The sequence below is a fragment of the Onychomys torridus genome, chromosome 8, assembly GCF_903995425.1.
Source record: "Onychomys torridus chromosome 8, mOncTor1.1, whole genome shotgun sequence".
Classification (NCBI taxonomy): Eukaryota; Metazoa; Chordata; class Mammalia; order Rodentia; family Cricetidae; genus Onychomys; species Onychomys torridus.
This window is the reverse complement of record NC_050450.1, coordinates 101749953-101769473: the sequence shown is the minus strand read 5'-3', so window position 1 is coordinate 101769473 and position 19521 is coordinate 101749953. Positions and strand designations below refer to the sequence as shown.

Below are 19521 nucleotides of genomic sequence, written 5' to 3'. Positions count from 1 at the left end.
AGTTAGTTTAGTTGGTAGTGTTTGTGCAGCATGTGCAAAACCCTGGTTCAGTCCCCAGCACTGGTATAAACCAGGCATGGTGGCACTATGTAATACTAGCCCTTGGGAGGTCAAGGCAGGAAGATCAGAAAGTCAAGGTCATCCTCTGCTACACAGAAAGTTGGAGGCCAGCCTGGGCTATGTAAACCTCTGTCTCAAAAATGACAATAGGGGCTGGAAAGATGGCTAGCAATTAGAAGCACTTGTTGCTCTTGCAGAGGACCCAGATTCGACTCCCAGCACCCATATACATGGTAGTTCACAAGCACCCGTAATTCCAGATGTCCTCTTCTGAAGTCTGTGAGCACAAGACACATATGATGCATATACATACATGTAGGAAGAATTCTCATGCACATAAAATAAATACATTTAATAATAATGATGATGATAATAATGGCTCAGAGGTTAAAAGCTCATACTGCTTATGCAGAGGACCTGAGTTCAGTTCTCAGCATCCACAACAGGATTCTTACCACCTTTGTCTCCAGCTGTGGGTGGAATGAATGCCACCCACAGTTTAAGAGGTAATTCTTAATATGATGGGAGCAGATTAGATGTCTCTTTGGGTAAAGGTGCTTGCAAAAAAAAAAAAAAAAAAAAACTGACACTCTGGGTTCAATCCCTGGAACCTACATAAAGGTGGAAGGAGAGAACTAACTCCACATACATGCAGTGGCACATGCATGCCCTCTCCCAACAATAATAAAAAAATTTAAACAATAATAATAATAATGAACCTCCCCTCTAAAAATTGCCCAGTGAGGCATTTCTGTGGAAAACTGATTCTAGGAAATTTCCATTTTCCAAAAAATCTCTACTCAATCTTGAAAGTCTTGACATTTTTCAAAGAACATACTCCATAAAAATCAATGTCTATGAGAAGGTTCTAGAAAGCAAAGCACCATAGGACCTCCCACCAGCTTCTGGCTGACAGTGGCCCTGGCCTCCTGCAGGGGTACCACCTCCCTCCATCACCTGGTACAAGGATGCTGCGCTGGTGGAGGTGGAGAAGCTGACACGCTTCAAGCAGCGCAGTGATGGTGGCCTGCAGATCAGTGGCCTGCTGCCCGATGACACTGGCATGCTCCAGTGCTTTGCCCACAATGCTGCTGGAGAGGCACAGACCTCCACCTACCTGGCCGTCACTAGTAAGTGTTCTCCCCTGGGCTGTCCCTGAGCCACCCCAGGGGGCACCGTATCCCTCCACACTGCTGAGGGGCATGTTGGGGTGGGACTGCACTATGGTGGGATTCCAGGAGGCTATCCCCTATGGCACCAGCTTGTGAAGTCCCTCAGCACTGCGTCGTGCCAGAGGAAAGGGAGCCCTGCTCCCTCGTGATCCTCTTCACGGGTCCTGGGGCCATTGATGCCCTTGGAGAAAAGCCAGTTCCATGGCTGTGTCTGCTGACCTCAGATCAGAGGAGTCGCCTAGGGTTCTGGAGACCCAACACAAAGGCAGCTCTCCCCTGTTCATTCTTAGACAAGCTAGTGCATGTTCAAATAGAGGTCAAGTCCTACTGACTTTGTCACTGAGGGTGTGAGCTGCCCTCTGGGTCCTCAGTTTCCCCTCAGTGGGATCCTGAGGTTCCAGAGGGCAGAGCTATCCTGACAGGTGCCTCCCTGTAGGAGGCACCTGTAACACCAGGGCCAGTGGGCAGAAGGGAAGACCCATCTTTTTGTGGACTCAGAGCTCCTGGGCCCTGACCAGGGATCTTCCTAAGTATCTAACAGATCCTGTTGTCTTCCTCTACAGGCATCGCCCCTAATATCACCAGGGGGCCCCTTGACAGTACAGTGATTGACGGAATGTCAGTGGTACTGGCGTGTGAGACCTCAGGAGCACCACGGCCTGCTATCACTTGGCAGAAAGGTAGATGGGATGAACATTCAGAGGGCATAGCCATGTGACAGTCAGAGGAGAATCTTCAAATCTAATTTCGGAAGCTAGGCACATTGAGTTCCCCGTGTACAGTTGTAAAGGCTGTACACATCTTTCACAAACCACATCATCCTATGTTTTCCTGTGTCTTTCTGTCTCTCCCAGGCCAGACCCAAGACCTTCTACATCCCACTGCAAGAGGTCTGTCCTGACCTAGTAGTATCTTTATCCATCTGTCTATCAATCTGTTATCTCTGTCTCTCTTTCACATCTCCCCTGCACTGTCCCGCTGCACCCCTCCTCCATCCCTTTCCTCTTCAGCTCTCCAGAAGGTGACTGTCCCCAGAAGCATCCTGTCCTGTGGCAGGATACCCATCATCACCTTGTCAGCCTGTCTGCTGCCTCCTCTTCCCAGCCCAAATGCAGCTGCCTCCCAGGCCATGGCTGGCTGATGCTAGCAGCAATGACAGACAGAGCGTGGCCTCCTCTGGTGAAGGGCAGCCATGGTGGTGGGTGGGGGAGTGGCAGAAAGGGTGGCCTATAAAGGGTACTGCCACCCCGTGACCCTGTGAGCCTGAGCCTGACACCAAGCGCCAGCTCAGGCCTGTTCCCAACCCATTTAACATTTCCAGAGTTGGGTGGGTACCTGAGACCTTCTAGAACTGGAATATCTGGGGCCAGTATCAAGACTGCATCTGATACCCCAACAATCCCTATGTTACCTCAGGGGAGCGCATCTTAGCAAGCGGCTCTGTCCAGCTGCCTCGCTTCACGCTGCTGGAGTCTGGAAGCCTGCTCATTAGCCCAACCCACATCTCTGACGCCGGTACCTACACCTGTTTGGCCACCAACTCTCGGGGAGTAGACGAGGCCTCGGCAGACCTGGTCGTATGGGGTGAGTGACCATCCATCCGTAGGGGCAGGCTGCCAGCATCTGTACTTTCATACTGTGTTGCTGACACAGCCAAGGTTCTTCCTGTCACAGGGATGGTGACAAATTAACTTGGAAGCCAAAAACTGGAAGGTGACGGCTCTGCCAGCAAGGCCACAGGATGGGGATGCTGTGCCATGCTTGGCTGAGTCCAGAGAACTGTAAAAAGCTGTCTTGTGTATTTTAGGGCAGAAATCAACACAGAGCCAGAGTGTAAATATTTTTGGCTCTGTGGGCCAGACGGGGTCCCTCTCAGCCCCTTCACTGTCCTTGTGCTGCTGAGAAAGCACTGGACACATTAGTGCCATGGTGGTGAGGCCCATTCAGGTGAGCTTGTCTGCTCAGTACACCACCGGCCACTGCGGGTCTCAGCCTGCAGAGATGCCCCAGATGTTTCAAGCCTCTTCCACTTGGGGTGTACACCCCAGACATGCAGGTGTATGGCCACATGTCCAGGCTGAGCCCTAAGGCCTAGGATGAATGGCTAGACCCTGTCTGTCACCAACAAGCTGGCCTCATGGCCCTGCTCACTCTCGGCTTCCAGTTTCCATTCCCTCCCTGGCACTCTGAGGCCTCACCATGTCTGTTTGTGGCTTCTGAGAATCACAGTGTCCCTGGGACACTTTGTCCTCTCCACTCTTCTGAAACTTTTATGTGGTTTTCACACCTGTCTACACATGAGGTTGTCCCTCATCCTCTCCCAACATCCAGAGGTACAGCCCCAGATCACCGAGGAATGCCCCTCCTGTGCCAGGTCATACTAGGGTGCCCGCCCCACATCCCTGCTCGCTGCACTGTGTCTACCTTGTCTTCCAGCCCGGACCCGCATCACCAAGCCACCCCAGGACCAGAGTGTCATCAAGGGCACCCAGGCCTCCATGGTGTGTGGAGTGACCCACGATCCTAGAGTGACTGTCAGGTACTCCAGGCAAAGTGGGGGGTGGGGGTGCTTGTAAGTCAGGATGACATGATAAGTCAGGGGGAGCTGAGGCCATCTGTAAGGCCTTGGGGGCTATTCCCAGAACTGCGTATGAGGCTGAGATGAAGAAGAGGCTGAGTGAGCATCTGGGGGCCATGCTGTGTTGACAGAATGGAAGGCAGAGAAGTGGAACAAGGAGAAGGACTTGGGAGATGACACCGTGCTAAGAACACTTGCTGTGTAAGCACAAAGACTTGAGTTCAAATCCCAGCCCACAAAAGTAGGGTGCAGCTGCATACATACGTTAAAAGCAGAACATGGCTTCATGGATACCTGTAACCCTGGCGCTGTGGAGAGGCAGAGCAGGACTGCTGGGCTGGCTCCAGCCTACTGCTGGGTTCAGGGAGAGACACGGTCCAAAGGAATAAGGAGGAGCGCTACAGCCAGGTCACCTGACATCCTCCTCTGGCCGCCTCACACTCACACACACACACACACACACACACACACACACACTCTCTCTCTCTCTCTCTCTCTCTCACACACACTCTCACTCTCACACACACTCACACACACACACACACTCTCACACACACACTCTCACACTCACTCACACACTCTCACACACACTCACACACACACACTCTCACACACACTCACACACTCACACACACTCACACTCACACACTCTCACACTCACACACTCACACACTCTCACACACACTCACACACTCACACACACACTCTCACACACACACTCTCACACACACTCACACACACTCATACTCACACTCACACACACACACACACACACACACACACATGCAGCAAAAGAGGAGGAAAGGAGGGAGGGAAGGGAAGAGAGGCATTTAAGATGAGGAGATGGCGGACTCCAAGTGCACACTCCCCACTTTTCAGACCCCCAAGTAACCTCATGTGAACTAATTAGTTTCAGCACCTATTGTAAGGTCTTCGTGTCTTATTTTAACATTCATCATGGAGTGGTCTGGTTAAGAAGACAAAGAGGGGGCTGGAGAAACGGCTCAGCGGTTAAGAGCACTGGCTCTTCTTCTGGAAGACCCAGGTTCGATTCCCAACACCCTCATGGCAACTTATAACTGCCTGTAATTCTACCTCCAGGGGATCTGACACTCTCACACAGACATACATGTAGGCAAAACACCAATGTCTATAAAATAAAAATAAATAAATCTTTTAAAGAAGATGATGATAAAGAGGTGAGCATAGGGATAGGGCAGAAAGCAACCCCAGGGGATGACCAGGGAAGAAGGCTTGTAAGGAAAATGCCTAAACTGAAGTCACCCCCTCCCTGCTATGGGGGAGCCAGGACCTTGACCCTCAAGATACCTGGTCCCTCAAAAGCTCAATGTGGCTCTGGAAGCCAATGTAGAGGCTGGGAAAGTCATCTGTTACCCAGGTTTCCAAATACCCGGACTTGAACAAGGACACCCAGGGTACCCCCAAACCGTAAGAAGACTGGGATCTACAACCAGGAGGGATGTGTGGTGTCCCTTTGTGCTCTTCTGAGAGCTCCAGAAGGCTGGGGAGTCAGCATAGCTGCTTCTTTAGAAGATTCTAGCATGTTGCTGTCCAGCTAATGAGCAGTAACACTGTCACACAATTGGCATGGAGGCCAGGAGGGGTGGGTACTCCTGCCTCCCAAAGACATGGCCTCCCCGAGCCTCACAACTGTGTCCTGGGGTGCCACCTGGTGGTCACTGGGCAGAGGACCAGTGCAGAGTCAGTCAGTTACAGTAGAGTTCTGAGGCGCCAGGATTACAGGACACTAGGCCCAGCTAGATCCTTAGAGAACACAGTGTGCCCACTCAGGCTGAGAAATGTCTCATGGAGTGTTCAGCATTGACTTTTGGAGCATTATCACATGTCAGCACGAACACAACCATGAGCCTGAAAACACGTAGAGCTAGTTGGAATGTAGACAGGTCAATCTCAGGATCCTAATCAGGACTTTAGCAGATTTTTCTCTAAAAGAAAAAAAAAAAAGTTAATAAAGCAACAGTGAACATGTCCTCAGAGAAGACCCACATCCATGCCACTGTGACTCACACTCTTAGCATAACATAGTAGTGTCTTTTCTGTGTCTACTAGTTAAAAAACCTGAGTAACCACTGTATTGACTCAGCAACTGTTTCCAGAGAGAGAGTGTGTGTGTGTGTGTGTGTGTGTGTGTGTGCACACGCATGCGCGCATGCGTGCGCATGTGCGTGAGCATGCAGACCAGAGGTAGACATCAGGCATTGCTCTCTATCAGTCTCTAAGCATCTCCCATTAAACCTAGAGTTCACAGCTTTACCAGGTCAGCATGCCAGTGAGCGCCAGAGATCTCCATGCCCTGGCACTGAGATAGAACATATGTACAGCCTTGCCCAGCTTTTTTACATGGTCCTGGGGAGCCAAATTCAGGTCATGTTTCCATAGAAAGCGCAGTGTCCACCGAGCCATCTGCCCAGCCCCTCTGTTGATATTTATATATTAAAATGTCACTTATTAAAAAATTTAAATTAAAATTTTAAAATGTCACTTATTTCTATTTTAGAAAGACCAGTTCATTTTATTACTCTTCTGGGTGGTTCCTAATGGAATAGAACCTGGGGTACCCATGCTTCTACCAACCCACTCTCTGGGTTCCCCTGCAACCTACAAATAGGAAATCCCTGCTGGCACTTTCCTAGAAGTCATCTGCAGCTGAGGATGATGTAGCCATGTCACACATTCTTCTTAAGATGAGAGGAGAAAGAAGTGAGCTGTCATCACACCCCACCTCTACAAATTGGCAGAGTGGATGCTCTTTGTCTCTACTCCCAGCCTGTGTCTCTTGGGCAGGGGAGGCCCCTGCTGCCCTCTGCAGCCTTGAGATAAATAGGTGGTGAGGGCAGATCTCAGCATTTTTATAGCTCTCCAGTGATTCTGATATTTTTTCCAGAAACAGAGTATTCTAGCTACAAAGCCCAGTGGGGTCCCCTGAGCAGGCTAGAAAGGGGTAAACCAACCGATCACATTCAAGCCTTGGTCGCTCAAATCCCAAGTGATGTGTTGTCAAGACAAAGCTGGGCCCCAGGGATGAGGCCCAGACAGCTAGCTACAAGCTGCCAGCATGGAATGTCTCTAAAGCCATTCTAGAAGAATCTATTCGGTGTCTGGGTCCAGATCTAGACAGAACCTGAACGATACACTTTGAGACATTATTACTATTAATAATTTTTTTACTTTTACTGTGTAATGAATCGATTACATTTTAGGAGGAAAATGCAGATCAGCAAAAATAATAAAATAAAATAAGAGAAAAACACAAGCTAACTGTTCCCCTTAATTAGACACTATCCATAATGATATTTGAGTTCCATTAAGGAAGCCAGACATTTTCTGTTCTCTAATCTTTTTCCCTTAAGGACGTACTGTGCCCGTGTGCCATGTCAATAAATATTTTTGCATCAACTCAATTACAGGATTGCTTGGAGTCTATTGTGTGGGTGAAACATAGTTTACCAGTTCACAGTGACTGAATTTTTTTTATTATTTCTAAATTTTTGCTAATATGGAGAAATCTCATTATGAGCATCCCAGTATCCAAATTGTTGACACCTCTTTGATTTGCGCAGGATTGTCTATTGTGATCTAGAGCCAAGAGACTCCCTGAAGGACCACTGGCCACACAATTTGGCAGCCAGTTGTATAACTAGATTAGTCTGGAAACTGTCTACCCTAATGACTTGAAGAGACTTGGAGGTTATTTAATTTTTATTTATTTCAACTTTGATTTGTGGAAAATAATGCTAAGAGTGTGATTTGGGTAGAGGGGTGTGTGTGTGTGTGTGTGTGTGTGTGTGTGTGTGTGTGCGCCTAGCTTTTTGAGATAGGGTCTTATTATGCAGCCCAAGGTGGGCTGAAACTTGTAGTAATTCTCCTGCTTCGGTTTCCCAAGTGCTAAGATTACAGACATGGGCCACCATGCCTGGCTAAGTATGGGTTTTATTTACTTTCATAAGAAACCACCCAAGCCAGGATTGATGGCACACATCTTTAATCCCAGGACTCAGGAGGCAGAGGCAGAGGCAGGCAGATCTCTGTGAGCTAGAGGCCAGCCTGGTCTACAGAACAAGTTCCAGGCCATCCAGGGCTACAGAATGAGACCCTGTGAAAAAGGGGGAGGGGAGTGCCCAACTGTCTTCTAGAGGGGTGGTACACATCTTGGAGGAGTGAATATTCCCCTGACAGGCACTGGGTAATTGATGTTGGCCATTCTTTTAGTTATGATGTGGCTCTTGTTGCTGTTCTGAGTGGTTTTTTTAATTATGTGCATATGTCTGTGTGTCTATGTGGGGGTATGTGCCTGTGGGTGCAGTTCCAATGGAGTCCAGAAGAGAGCATCAGATCCTTTGGACCTGGAGTTACAGGTGATTGTGAGTCTCCTGACATGGTGCTGGGAATGAAACTCCATTCCTCTAGCACAGCTGTATCCACTCTCAACTGCTGAGCCATCTGTCCAGCCTATCAGCTGCTCTAATTTGCATTTCTCTGTGACCTAGGAAGAGAACATCTCATTTCTGTCTCCCTCTGTGTGTGTCTTCATCAAGGAGGTGTCTGTCAAGGACTTCAGCCTAGTTTTTAATCAGACATTTGTTTTCTTATGGTTGAGTTTTAAGAGGTCTCTGTATATTTTGGATAACAGTGCTTTATCAGATATTTGTTATGCAAACATTTTCTCCCAGTCTGTGGCTTCTCTTTTTATTCTCTTGGCAATATCTGTAGAAGAGCAGAAAATTTTAATTTTGACAGAGTCCATCTTATCAATCCTTTCTCCAGGGATCAGGCCTTCGGTGTAGTATATGGAGCTAGCACCAAAGGCAAGGCCGTGTAGATTTTGCATTATCTCCTAGCAGGTGGGGGATTCTGCATGTTACATTTAGATTTGGGACCAAATCTGAATTAGTTTTTGTAACAGGCATGAGGCATGTGACTACAGCTACAACTATTCCACATGTGACATCCAGTGGCGCCAGCATCATTTGTTGAAAGGACCTTTCCTTGGATTTTATTCTCGTCGGTCGTTGGTGGGAGGGAATTTTTACGTTGTTTTATTGTGTGGGCACGCATGCATGTGGAGGTCAGTGACAGTGAGTTCTCTCTCCCCAACTCGTGAGGTCTTGAGTCATCTGATGGTCAGCAAGCACCTTTACCCAGCGAGCCATCTCACCAGCTCTGTTTTTATTTTGGTTTTATGTCATTGAGTCATTGCAGAAACCAGATTTTATAACGCAGAGGTCAATAAACCATTTCTATAAAGGACCAGAAGTAAATGTTTTAGCTTTGAGAGCCACATTGTCTTTGTCACCACTACTCAACTCTATCTGTAATATGTCCACAAATGGGCATGGCCATGTCACAATAAAACTTGTTTATATAGGGGCTGGAGAAGTGGCTCACACACACACACACACACACACACACACACACACACACACACACACTACACATAAACATGCATTCAAGCAAACACATATGCACAGAATAAAAATAATAATAAATCTTGGTTTCATTTTTTAAAACTTTAGATATATAAGCATGTAATGGGCCATAGCTCACTAACTCCTATAGAATGTCTACATTCTGGATTTGGCTACATACAGTCTTGTGCTGCTAACCTATTCTTCTATCCTTTGTGTTTCTAATTTGAATCAAGTACCTATTAATTAGATTTGAGTTTAGTAACACAGTGCTTCCCAGGCAGGGACATATGTTCCCTGGAGCATCATGTCCTAAAGCAAAAAGTGTCTGCTTGCCATGGGTATCTCTTAAGCAGCAGTAACTCTCTGCAAATAGATCTGCTTTTAAGGAAAAGCCTGCTCATTCCTAGAACACTAGCAAAGATGATTCTTTTCTGGGTAACAGGAAGAATGGGAAGTGACTGCTATTGTCCATTCCTAAGCATATATTAAAAGCCTTTAAAATTAACTTGGCAGTTTCACTGCTGATAATTTATCTTTGAAGAAGTGGAGTGCAGGTAACATTATTAACTACAATCACGGAAAAGGAGGCAACAGTATGTCCAGCGCTAGCAAGTCAGTGAAGTGACATGGGGACTGTATCCTAACACCCTGCATCTGCTTGTTTGTAATTTTTAATGTATGTTTTGGAAATACCACATGACAAGAGTATGTGATGCTGTGTCAAGAAAAGACAGTTTAAAAAACAGGATGTATGGAAATGTGAGTGGGTGGATGGATGGATGAATGAACTCATGGGTGGATGGATTCTTAGATGGGTAAGTGAATGAATGAGGGGTGGATGGAAGGATGGATGGATGGATGGTTAGATTGATGTGTGGCTTGATGAGTGTATGGAAACTCAAAGGTAGGTATGTGAGTGGGTAAATAAAAGCTCCTATACATAGATGAGTGGATGGATGGAAACCTAGATAGGCAAGTGGTAGGTAAATAGATGTATGAGTGGATGGATTGATAACTGGAAATCATTGATATAAATATTCTTTGATGAAAACATCAATGGCTGACTTTCACTGACCACTTGCCATGTTTGGTACTCACCAAAGTATTCCATATTAGCTCCACAGTCTTTATAATCTTATGAAGTAAGTGGGTTCCACGTGTTACAGATGGCGGAGTCACAGACAGTTAAATAAACCTACCCAAGATCACATTACAAGCTGCTGGTGGCAGGGGCAGCCTTGGGCCTGAGCTTCCAACTCCAGGACACAGTATCACAGCAGTCCACCAGCAGGGCACAGGAGAAGAATCTAGAAATCGAGATTTATGTTCTCGTGTTGATCACAGGCTCCCAGTACTGAAAAATCTTTCCTTTCCATGTCTTTTTTCTTGTTTGTTTGTTTGTTTGTGGTTTTGTTTTTCTTTTTGTTTTCTTGCCAGTAGTTAACGCCTCTGTTGATTTTTCTATTTAAACTCAGGGTTAAACTATCACAGACATTGGCAGTCTTTCTTTCTCTGAACTTCAGATAACTTTAGAACCCTAAGGCTGACCCACTACTGTCTCCAGGTGACATCTTACCCTTTTGAGGACTCCAGCCCCCTTCCCTGGAGGGCACTGTGTATGCCACCTCCACAGAGCTAATTCTTGGAATCTGTCCATGATGGTGATAATGGCTGTGTTTTCTCTCTAACAACTCTAGAGAAGGTATTTTGTACTGTCATGCACCAGTGTGGATATCATTTCTCAAGTCTCCCTCCGTTCCAACTGGCCACAGCTAAAGTGATTTTTTTTTTTTTTTTTTTTTGGACACTAAAGTCAATTTGTCACAGTGATGCATCGATCTAATGATTCCCCTCATAGAACTAATTCCAAAATGTAGTCGACTCGGAAACTTTGATTCCTTCTCCAGCCATAATCTTTTAACATCTTCAGGGGAATTCCTCAGGCTGGCTCTTTCCCAGGGCTGTTTTGGGATGGCTTCTGGCCAAAAGTAACAATATTTTGACCCAGATCTGAACCCAGGGTGTAAATGGCCAGTAATGGCCTGCTGCTTGAATGGTGCTCCTGGACCCAGCACCTGCCCCAGGAGTGATAGTGTTCCAGGCTCTCCCCAAGGAACTGCTCCCTGCCCACACACCCACTCCCAGAGGCCACACATATATGGCCTCCTGCCTGCTTGGGCTCATTCTTTGCAGGAGGATGCTTGAGTATGGCCCACCCTGGAAACTTTCCGACCTCCTTTCACTGACCCGCCTGTCCTCCCCCTCCATAGGTATGTGTGGGAGAAGGACGGGGCCACCCTGGCTGTGGAGACCAATCCCCGGATCCGTCTGGACAGAAACGGCTCCCTACACATCTCGCAGACATGGTCAGGGGACATTGGCACATACACCTGCCGGGTACTCTCAGCTGGTGGCAATGACTCTCAAAATGCCCACCTGAGAGTCAGGTAAGGACAAAGGAGGCACAGGTAATGGGGGTATTGGGGTATTCAGAACCAACCAGCTCCTTTGGTCATGGCCAAATCCATGTACGTCTACGACTAAGCCCACCCACGTTCCCTAAGATACCTCCTGATCATCCTGCTAGGCCTTTCCCTCAGCTCACGGACACCCCGTGAGAAGCAGAAGTCTGTGTGGGCCTTAAATGGGACTCTAGTTCCAGAGAGAAGAATCTGTAGGTACAAATGTCCACTCACTCCAGATAGGTCACCAAGACATCAAAGAAATGATTCCACCCATGTCATTGGCCACTCATGGTGTGCCAATGAGTTTGTTGGGCTTACTCACAGGTGTGTGTGTGACCCCAAGGCAGCTGCATCACCAAATTGTCCCACTCCAGTGCAGATGGTGACTTCCTTGGAGTTGCACAGATGGAGTTCCCTCTTCATTTAGCCTTCTGCCCTGTATTTGCACTAGCCCTCCTTGAGAGCACATACAGCTAGAACAGGATTATATGCCACATGCCTTCCTGGGGACGAAGGACAAGAGGGATTGGTGGGACTCTCAGGTGACAGTCTAATGACCAACGCCCCCACCTCTTCCCATTCGGAAACCTCAATAGGCAACTTTTTTTTTTTTTTTTTTTTGTATTTGGTTTTTTTTTTTTTTTTTTTTTAAGGTAGTGTTCTTTTTTGTTTTTGTTTTTGTTTTTGTTTTTTTTTCAAGACAGGGTTTCTCTGTGTAGCTTTGCACCTTTCCTGGAACTAGCTTTGTAGACCAGGCTGGCCTCAAACTCACAGAGATCCGCCTGCCTGTGCCTCCCAAGTGCTGGGATTAAAGGCATGCGCCACCTATGCCCCGCGGTAGTGTTCTTTTTTATTATTAATTATTCTTTGACAATGGCATGCCCGTATATAATATAGTTTGGTCATTTCACCCCCATTACCCTTTCTCACTCCCGTTCCCATGAACCTTTTCTTTCTAATTCCCCCTCTCATTTTCCCATCTTTTTTTTTTTTTTTTGGCAACCTTTGTTTTTATTGTTTGAGAATTTCATACATGCGTGTTATGTATTTTGATCAAATCTACTCACATCCTTCCTCCCCCCCAACTCCTCCCCACATGCCCACCACATCTCCCTCTCCACTTCATGTACTTTGTTTTAAAACCCACTGAGTTCACTTATGCTGCCTGTACAGGCATGGGGGGGAGAACCATCTACCGGAGCATGGATAGCTTTTCTGGAATCACATCCCTAAAGAAAATTGATTCTCAGCTGGCCGTTTCCAACTAGGTATTTAGCTATGGGTAGGACTCATGAGCCCTTCCCCTTTCCATGTGGAGACTTTGGCTGATTTGGTCTTGAGCATACAGCCACAGCCACTGTGAGTTCATGTGTGCTGTGTCCCTGTTCGCCCAGCAAACACTGTTTCTGTGTAGATGTTCACTACCTCTGACTCTTACAGTCTCTCTACCCCTCCTTCCGAGATGATCGCTGAGCCCTGGTGGGGGTGGTGGGGGTGATGTAGATGTGTCATTTATAACTGACTACTTCACAGTCTCTCCCTCTGCACATTGACCAGCCATGGGTCTCTGTATTTGTCAGCCTTTACTTCAGGGAACTGCTTCTCTGGAGAGGTCTGAAAGATGCCCTAATTGAAAAGGATGAGGATAAAAACACAGGAGGCGGTTACTTTCTATGTCTACTTAGGACAATGATGGCATTAGAGTCCCGCCTATGACCATAGGCTTTAGGCCCATTTAATGGCATCTGACCTGAATTCCATCTTGTGAAGCAGGCCTTGAATCCCAGCAGAGAGTGGCCGGTTACCCCCATGACATTGGTGCCGCCAATGCACCCATGAGTGTAGCTTGCCAGGCTAGTTGTTACTGTAGCTTACAGGATTCACAACTGGGTGGGACTATGGATGACTTTTCTCCCCCAATAGCATGGATTGAACCTTCCAGAAATATAAAAGCAAGCCAGTAGGGATGAAGCTTCGGGTTGGTACCAGCTTGATTTCTCCATGTCCTGTGACACTAGTGTATGGTTATCTTCAGCAGTAAGGTCTTACCATCAAGCTCTGGAAGGTGATCAAGAGCAGTAGCAACAGCCTATAATGTTGGAGAGACAATTATGGGATCCCACCAACCAACAACTTGAAAAACAGATACTGCATACATGACACTGGTCTTTTTTTATCAGATAACCTATAAAATTATAGGAGAGTCATTGTGCCCCTATTAGAGAGTAACTCCGTCTGAACTCCTTTTATTTATTTATTTTTTAAATATTTACTTATTTATTATGGATACAGTGTTCTGTCTGCACACCAGAAGAGGGCACCAGATTCCATTGTAGATGGTTGTGAGCCACCATATGGTTGCTGGGAATTGAGCTCAGGACCTCTGGAAGAGCAGCCAGTGCTCTTAACCTCTGAGCCATCTCTCCAGCCCCTGAACTTTTATATATGCCTAGGAGTATTCATATTTTAGGAAACTTCTACAATAGTAGTAGGTTTCCATATGGTGATCTTGTTGAGGGTCCTCTGTGGGTAATCACAGCTACTTAGATGAAGATGGTAATGGCTGCTAGGCAGCAAATGCCTATAATCTAAGTATTTGGAAGGTAGAGAGAGGAAGATCAGAAGTTCAAGGTTATCCTCTTCTACATAGCAAATTAAAGATCAGTTTAGCATGAAGGGCAACATTCCATACCACGCACAGTGTCATGTACCCAGTGCCATGGAAACATATGACTCACTGGATCTGCAGTGTTACTGTCTGCTGATGGCAGAGCATAGCACTCGGGGTGGGCCCTCCACACATATCTCTCCTCCAGGCAGCTTCCCCATGCCCCTGAGCACCCTGTGGCAACACTCAGCACCGTGGAGAGGCGCGCCATCAACCTGACCTGGGCCAAACCCTTCGATGGCAACAGTCCCCTGATGCGCTACATCTTGGAGATGTCAGAAAACAGTAAGGTTCCCCACTATCACCTTCCCATGTCCCCCACAACCTGGGCAAAGGGGCACATGAGCTGGAAGGTCACGTGTGCAAGTCAGCCAGCTCCCATCATACACTTCTTGGGTCTCTGAGATCTCCCCCCTGGGCAGCCATCTCTTCCTCACATGTAAAAGGAGCAATGGACTTACTTCCAGGACCATGAATGACCCCTAAACAGCTGGTGGGTTATTATGACTTCCCAACAAGACTTGCACAGGGGAGCCTAGCTTGGGACTATACCCTGTAGTCCCAGCACTTGGGAGGCCAAAGCAGGAGAATCATGAGTTCAAAGCCAACCTGGGCTTTGAACAATATAGGGGAAATGTAGACCTAGGCCAGGGGCAGCCTCAAAGACAGCAGCTGTTGTTCTCACAAGTCCCCCACTGTGAACTTCAGTGTTAGCCGGTACAATCTGAATGATATCCTTGGTGCAGCTTTTCTTGAGCTCCTGGATTCAAGGGGGAGAAGCATCTCAATTCCCATGAACCCCTGCTTCCACTTCCTCCCAGCTCCCTCCAACCCCTGGGTCACATGGGCTAATGAGACCCAAAAAAGCTGACATGGTGACCTACCTATACTGGACCAAGTTAGGGAGACACTCACTCTCCTGCCAACCCAAAGGAGAGGGCTGGGAGTGGAGAGTGAAATCCATCACATCACTGGCTGATGAGATGGTTCACCCAGTAAAAGCATTTGCTGCCAAGCCTGATGACCTGAGTTGAGTCCTTGGGATCCACATGGTGAGAGAGAACCCACTCCCTCAAGTTGTCCTCTGACCTCCAAATGACACCATGACACATGAACACCCATAGACACACACATATATACACAAAAGGAAATAAATTTGAAAATTAATGTTTTAAAAAAGGAGCAGGTCTCATAGCCCACCTACACAATGCGCCTCTCTACCCAACCCCATGTGTCTGCAGATGCTCCATGGACCATTCTCCTTGCCAGTGTGGACCCAGAAGCTACCTCAGTGATGGTCAAAGGGCTGGTTCCCGCTCGTTCCTACCAGTTTCGCCTCTGTGCTGTCAATGATGTGGGCAAAGGACAGTTCAGCAAGGACACAGAAAGGTGAGGAGCACAAGTGTCCCCCTGAGTGAGACTCCACCTGCCTGCCACCTAACCAGGGTAGCACATGGGGCAAGCCACAGTCTCCCACTCTGTAGAATGGAGGAATAATATGTCTGACTTATTTCCCAGGGGAGGCGTGAGGCTTAAAGGAGGTGAAGAGTATTGTGGGTCCACAATAAGCATGAACAAGCCGGGGTCATTCCTGACCATGAGCTTAGCAAGTTTAAAGACTTCCCTGATTCTGCCCAGTCTCATGGGCTTCCATCATGGTTCAAGAGACAAGAAGGTACACAGAGAAGAGAGGCTCTTCAGTGTCTATGTCCAATTCCAAACCTGATGCCAGACCCTATGGGCATCCTAGCAAAGCTCTTACAAGATGATGGACACCAGGAACCAATAGGCAATCACATCAAAGCCTCTTACAGTTAGCACAGTTATATAGAGGCTAGTCCCCGCCTGGCTTAGCTTTTATAAGAAGCAGCCACTTCTAATGGGAAAGCAGTTGTTATTTAAGAAGTAAGAATGAGTGTGACACAGTATATGCACCAAAGCTGTGCACTTGGCTCTTCAGAAGATGCCTTCCAAGTTGGATGAAGAGGCATGGGTCTGTAATCCTCGTGTTTGGGAGGTGAAGAAGAATCATGAGTTCAAACTCAGCTTGGGCCATAAATCAAGTTCCAGGCCATCTAAGCTATAGAGTAAGACCCTGTCTCAAAAAATAAAAAATAAAAAAAGCAATGCAGCTTGAAAGATGACTCAGTGGGTGAAGTATTTGCTGCATAGGTATGAGAAATCTGGGCATGGTAGCACATGACTATAATCCTAATGCTGAAGAGGCAGAGATGGGCAGATCCTGGGGCTCTCTGGCCAGCCAGTCTAGCTGAAACAGCAAACTGGAAGTCAATAAAATACCAGGTCTCAAAAAAAAAGTGGAGGAAGGCCAGGCATGGTGGCCTTTAATCCCAGCACTTGAGTGCCAGAAGCAGGCAAATCTCTGAATTCAAGGCCAGCCTGGTCTACAGAGTGAGTTCCAGGACAGCCCGGGCTACACAGAGAAACCCTGTCTCAAACAAAGGGGGCTAGTGAGATAGCTCAGCAGGTAAAGGTATCTGCTGCCAAACCTGATGGCCTAATAGTTCGACCCCAGGGCCCATGTGTCCTCTGACCTCCATGGGTAGCTGTGGCACATGCCGCATGCGCGCGCGCGTGTGCGCGCGCGCGCGCGCGCGCGCACACACACACACAGCTACTTACTGAGCATTTACTATGTGCCAGGCTGGATTTGGCCCCCAGGTTGTACACTGAACAGGCAGTGGCTCAGCCCCTGAGAAGTCTCACAATCACAGCAGGGAAAACTCAGTGCCAGGAGCCCCTCCACACTTCCGTTGTGCCTGTGGCTGTACTATGCACCCATTCGTTCTTGTCAGGAATTTCTGTGCTAATAGCCTGAGTCACCATGGGAAAGGTTAAACCACCCTCACTTTAAAAGCTGGAAGCAGACAGGACTGTTTGGGAAGCTATCCATCAGAGAACGAGAACATAAAAAATAAACAAAAAGGGAAAGACATCCATCAAAAATAATTAACTTTTGTTTTTAATGGACAAGTGTCAGTGGTGTGAAAAATATACTTGGGCAGAACACTGTGTTCCCCAGCCATGCCACAGAAAGAAATGTGGTGCTTGGTTTACAGAAGGCAGGCTCCAGGCTGGGGCTCCTTCCCTGAACCATTGCCACCCACCTATCCTGGGGCTCTGCTTACCCAGCAAGGGGGGCAAAGCCTGTGGGGAACTGCTGGTGCCCTATTCCTAAAACAATAGCATATGCCTGTAATCCTACACTCACGAGGCTGAAGGAGAAGGGTTGCAAGTTCAAGGACCCCCTGGACTGCAAATAAAGGCCCTGTCTGGGGGGGGGGGGGGGGGGGATATGAATTCACGAAGAGACATTAACTGAGCTTCCCAAAAACACACAGCAAAGGTACAGAATTACCCCTGGACAGTAGGTAGTATGACTGGCCTCTTTGTCACCTATCACACACCTATGTCGATGGGGTAGAGATGAGGTAAAGGTCAACCACATTTGCTGTTCTCTTTGCTCCAGGGTTTCCCTCCCTGAGGAGCCTCCCACGGCCCCTCCACAGAACGTTATTGCCAGCGGCCGGACCAACCAGTCCATCATGATCCAGTGGCAACCACCTCCCGAGAGCCACCAGAATGGAATCCTCAAAGGTTACATCATCAGGTACCGGCCCACTCTAGGGCCTAGAGGGCACCCTACCCTGAGGGGGATGGGAGAAGAGCATGGATTAGAAAACAATATAAATTCATGCTCCATCCCTGCCAACGAACAAAGACCAGGTGATGAAAAATGCCCACACTGTGACAAGAAGGTTTCATACCAAAATTGCAGACGAATGGACAACAGGGATAGCCTTGAAAGCTAGTAGGAATGTCTGGACAAGGACACAGTCTAATTCCTTCAAGGCTGCATGGCAGCCAGTGCTGCTGTAGGACAGGGCTGATGTAGGAGCAGACAGGAAGAAAGAGATGCCGATGCCAGCAGCCTACCTCCTGCACGACTCATAACGTTCTGCTGCAGACCTGCCTTTAGAATAAGGTGTGTCCAGACCATGGGCCGCTTGTGGCAAGGCTAGCTATGAATGGGTCTCGACATAAAATCACAAACTGATTTACAATGTTATGAGATCTTTCTTTTTGCAATTTCTGTTTGTAATTCAATTGCACGGTTCTCAAAATGAACTTTGTAGATGACAGTGTCCTGTCACAATATCCAAAGGTTGGACACGCCAGCTAGATGGAGTACAAGTAGAGAAATTGATAGGGGAAAAAATTGACTGAAAAGAGAAACTTATTTCTCTGGTTCTTGCTGAAAACAAAGGCCGGTTCTGTGGACTTTTAAACTTTGCATTTGAGAACTGTTTCACTAGTAACCTAATAGAAAGCACAGGAGTGGACCAGAGTGAAATACCCCTACATTCAAGTAGCTCAGTGGGTGGTGACACCTGCCCCCAAGCCTAAGAACTTGAGTTCAATCCCCAGGAGAAAATCAATTCCTACAGACTGTCCTCTGACCTCCACAAGTGTGCATGGCATGGACATGTCCCCCACACAAATATTTTTTTTTTAATTTTTGGGGGATGAAGAGATAGCTCAATGTTTAAGCATGCTTGCTGACTGCTCATCCAAAGGACCCAGGTTCAATTCCCAGCACCCTCATGGCAGTGCATACCATGTGAAACTCTAGTTCCAGAGGATCTGTTGCCCTCTCATGGCCCCCCTGGGCCCCGAGCACATACATGATACATAGACAGATATACATGTATGCAAAAACAACCATACACATATCTTTTTTCAATTTTATATTTAATTTTTTTAATTATCTTGGGATTTGTAGTTACTGGAAACACTTGTCTGTATTCTGAATTTGGCTGGCTGCAAAATGCCTTTCCAAGCCTGTGCCTCCTCCATGTACACCAATATCCCTGGGTGCTAGAGCACTGTACAGTTAGAAGAGCCCATGGCTCTGGCTGTCCCATGATTGGTTGATTTTGCTGGTTTGGGGCTGATCCTAATGGTTCCCAGAGTGGGATCCCTAACCCAACAGGGTCAACACTACCTGAGCACTGGGCAGAGACCCTGATTGTCAAGTCTGTCCCCAAGACCTCCTAAATATGAAGCTAAGAGGATGGCCAAGCAGCCTGTGCTTTAATGAGCTTTT

General features: G+C 47.4%; 1 protein-coding gene across 1 annotated transcript in view; it reads left to right on the top strand.

Moving 5' to 3' along the window:
- Positions 1-19521, top strand: part of Sdk2 (sidekick cell adhesion molecule 2) — a 275505-nt gene that overhangs the window by 182993 nt on the left and 72991 nt on the right. Inside the window, exons 9-16 of the mRNA XM_036196160.1 lie at positions 996-1190; positions 1796-1912; positions 2649-2816; positions 3669-3771; positions 11531-11707; positions 14542-14678; positions 15635-15782; positions 17884-18024. Coding sequence (XP_036052053.1) covers positions 996-1190; positions 1796-1912; positions 2649-2816; positions 3669-3771; positions 11531-11707; positions 14542-14678; positions 15635-15782; positions 17884-18024 — 1186 coding nt within the window. The remainder of the gene's footprint in view (positions 1-995; positions 1191-1795; positions 1913-2648; positions 2817-3668; positions 3772-11530; positions 11708-14541; positions 14679-15634; positions 15783-17883; positions 18025-19521) is intronic.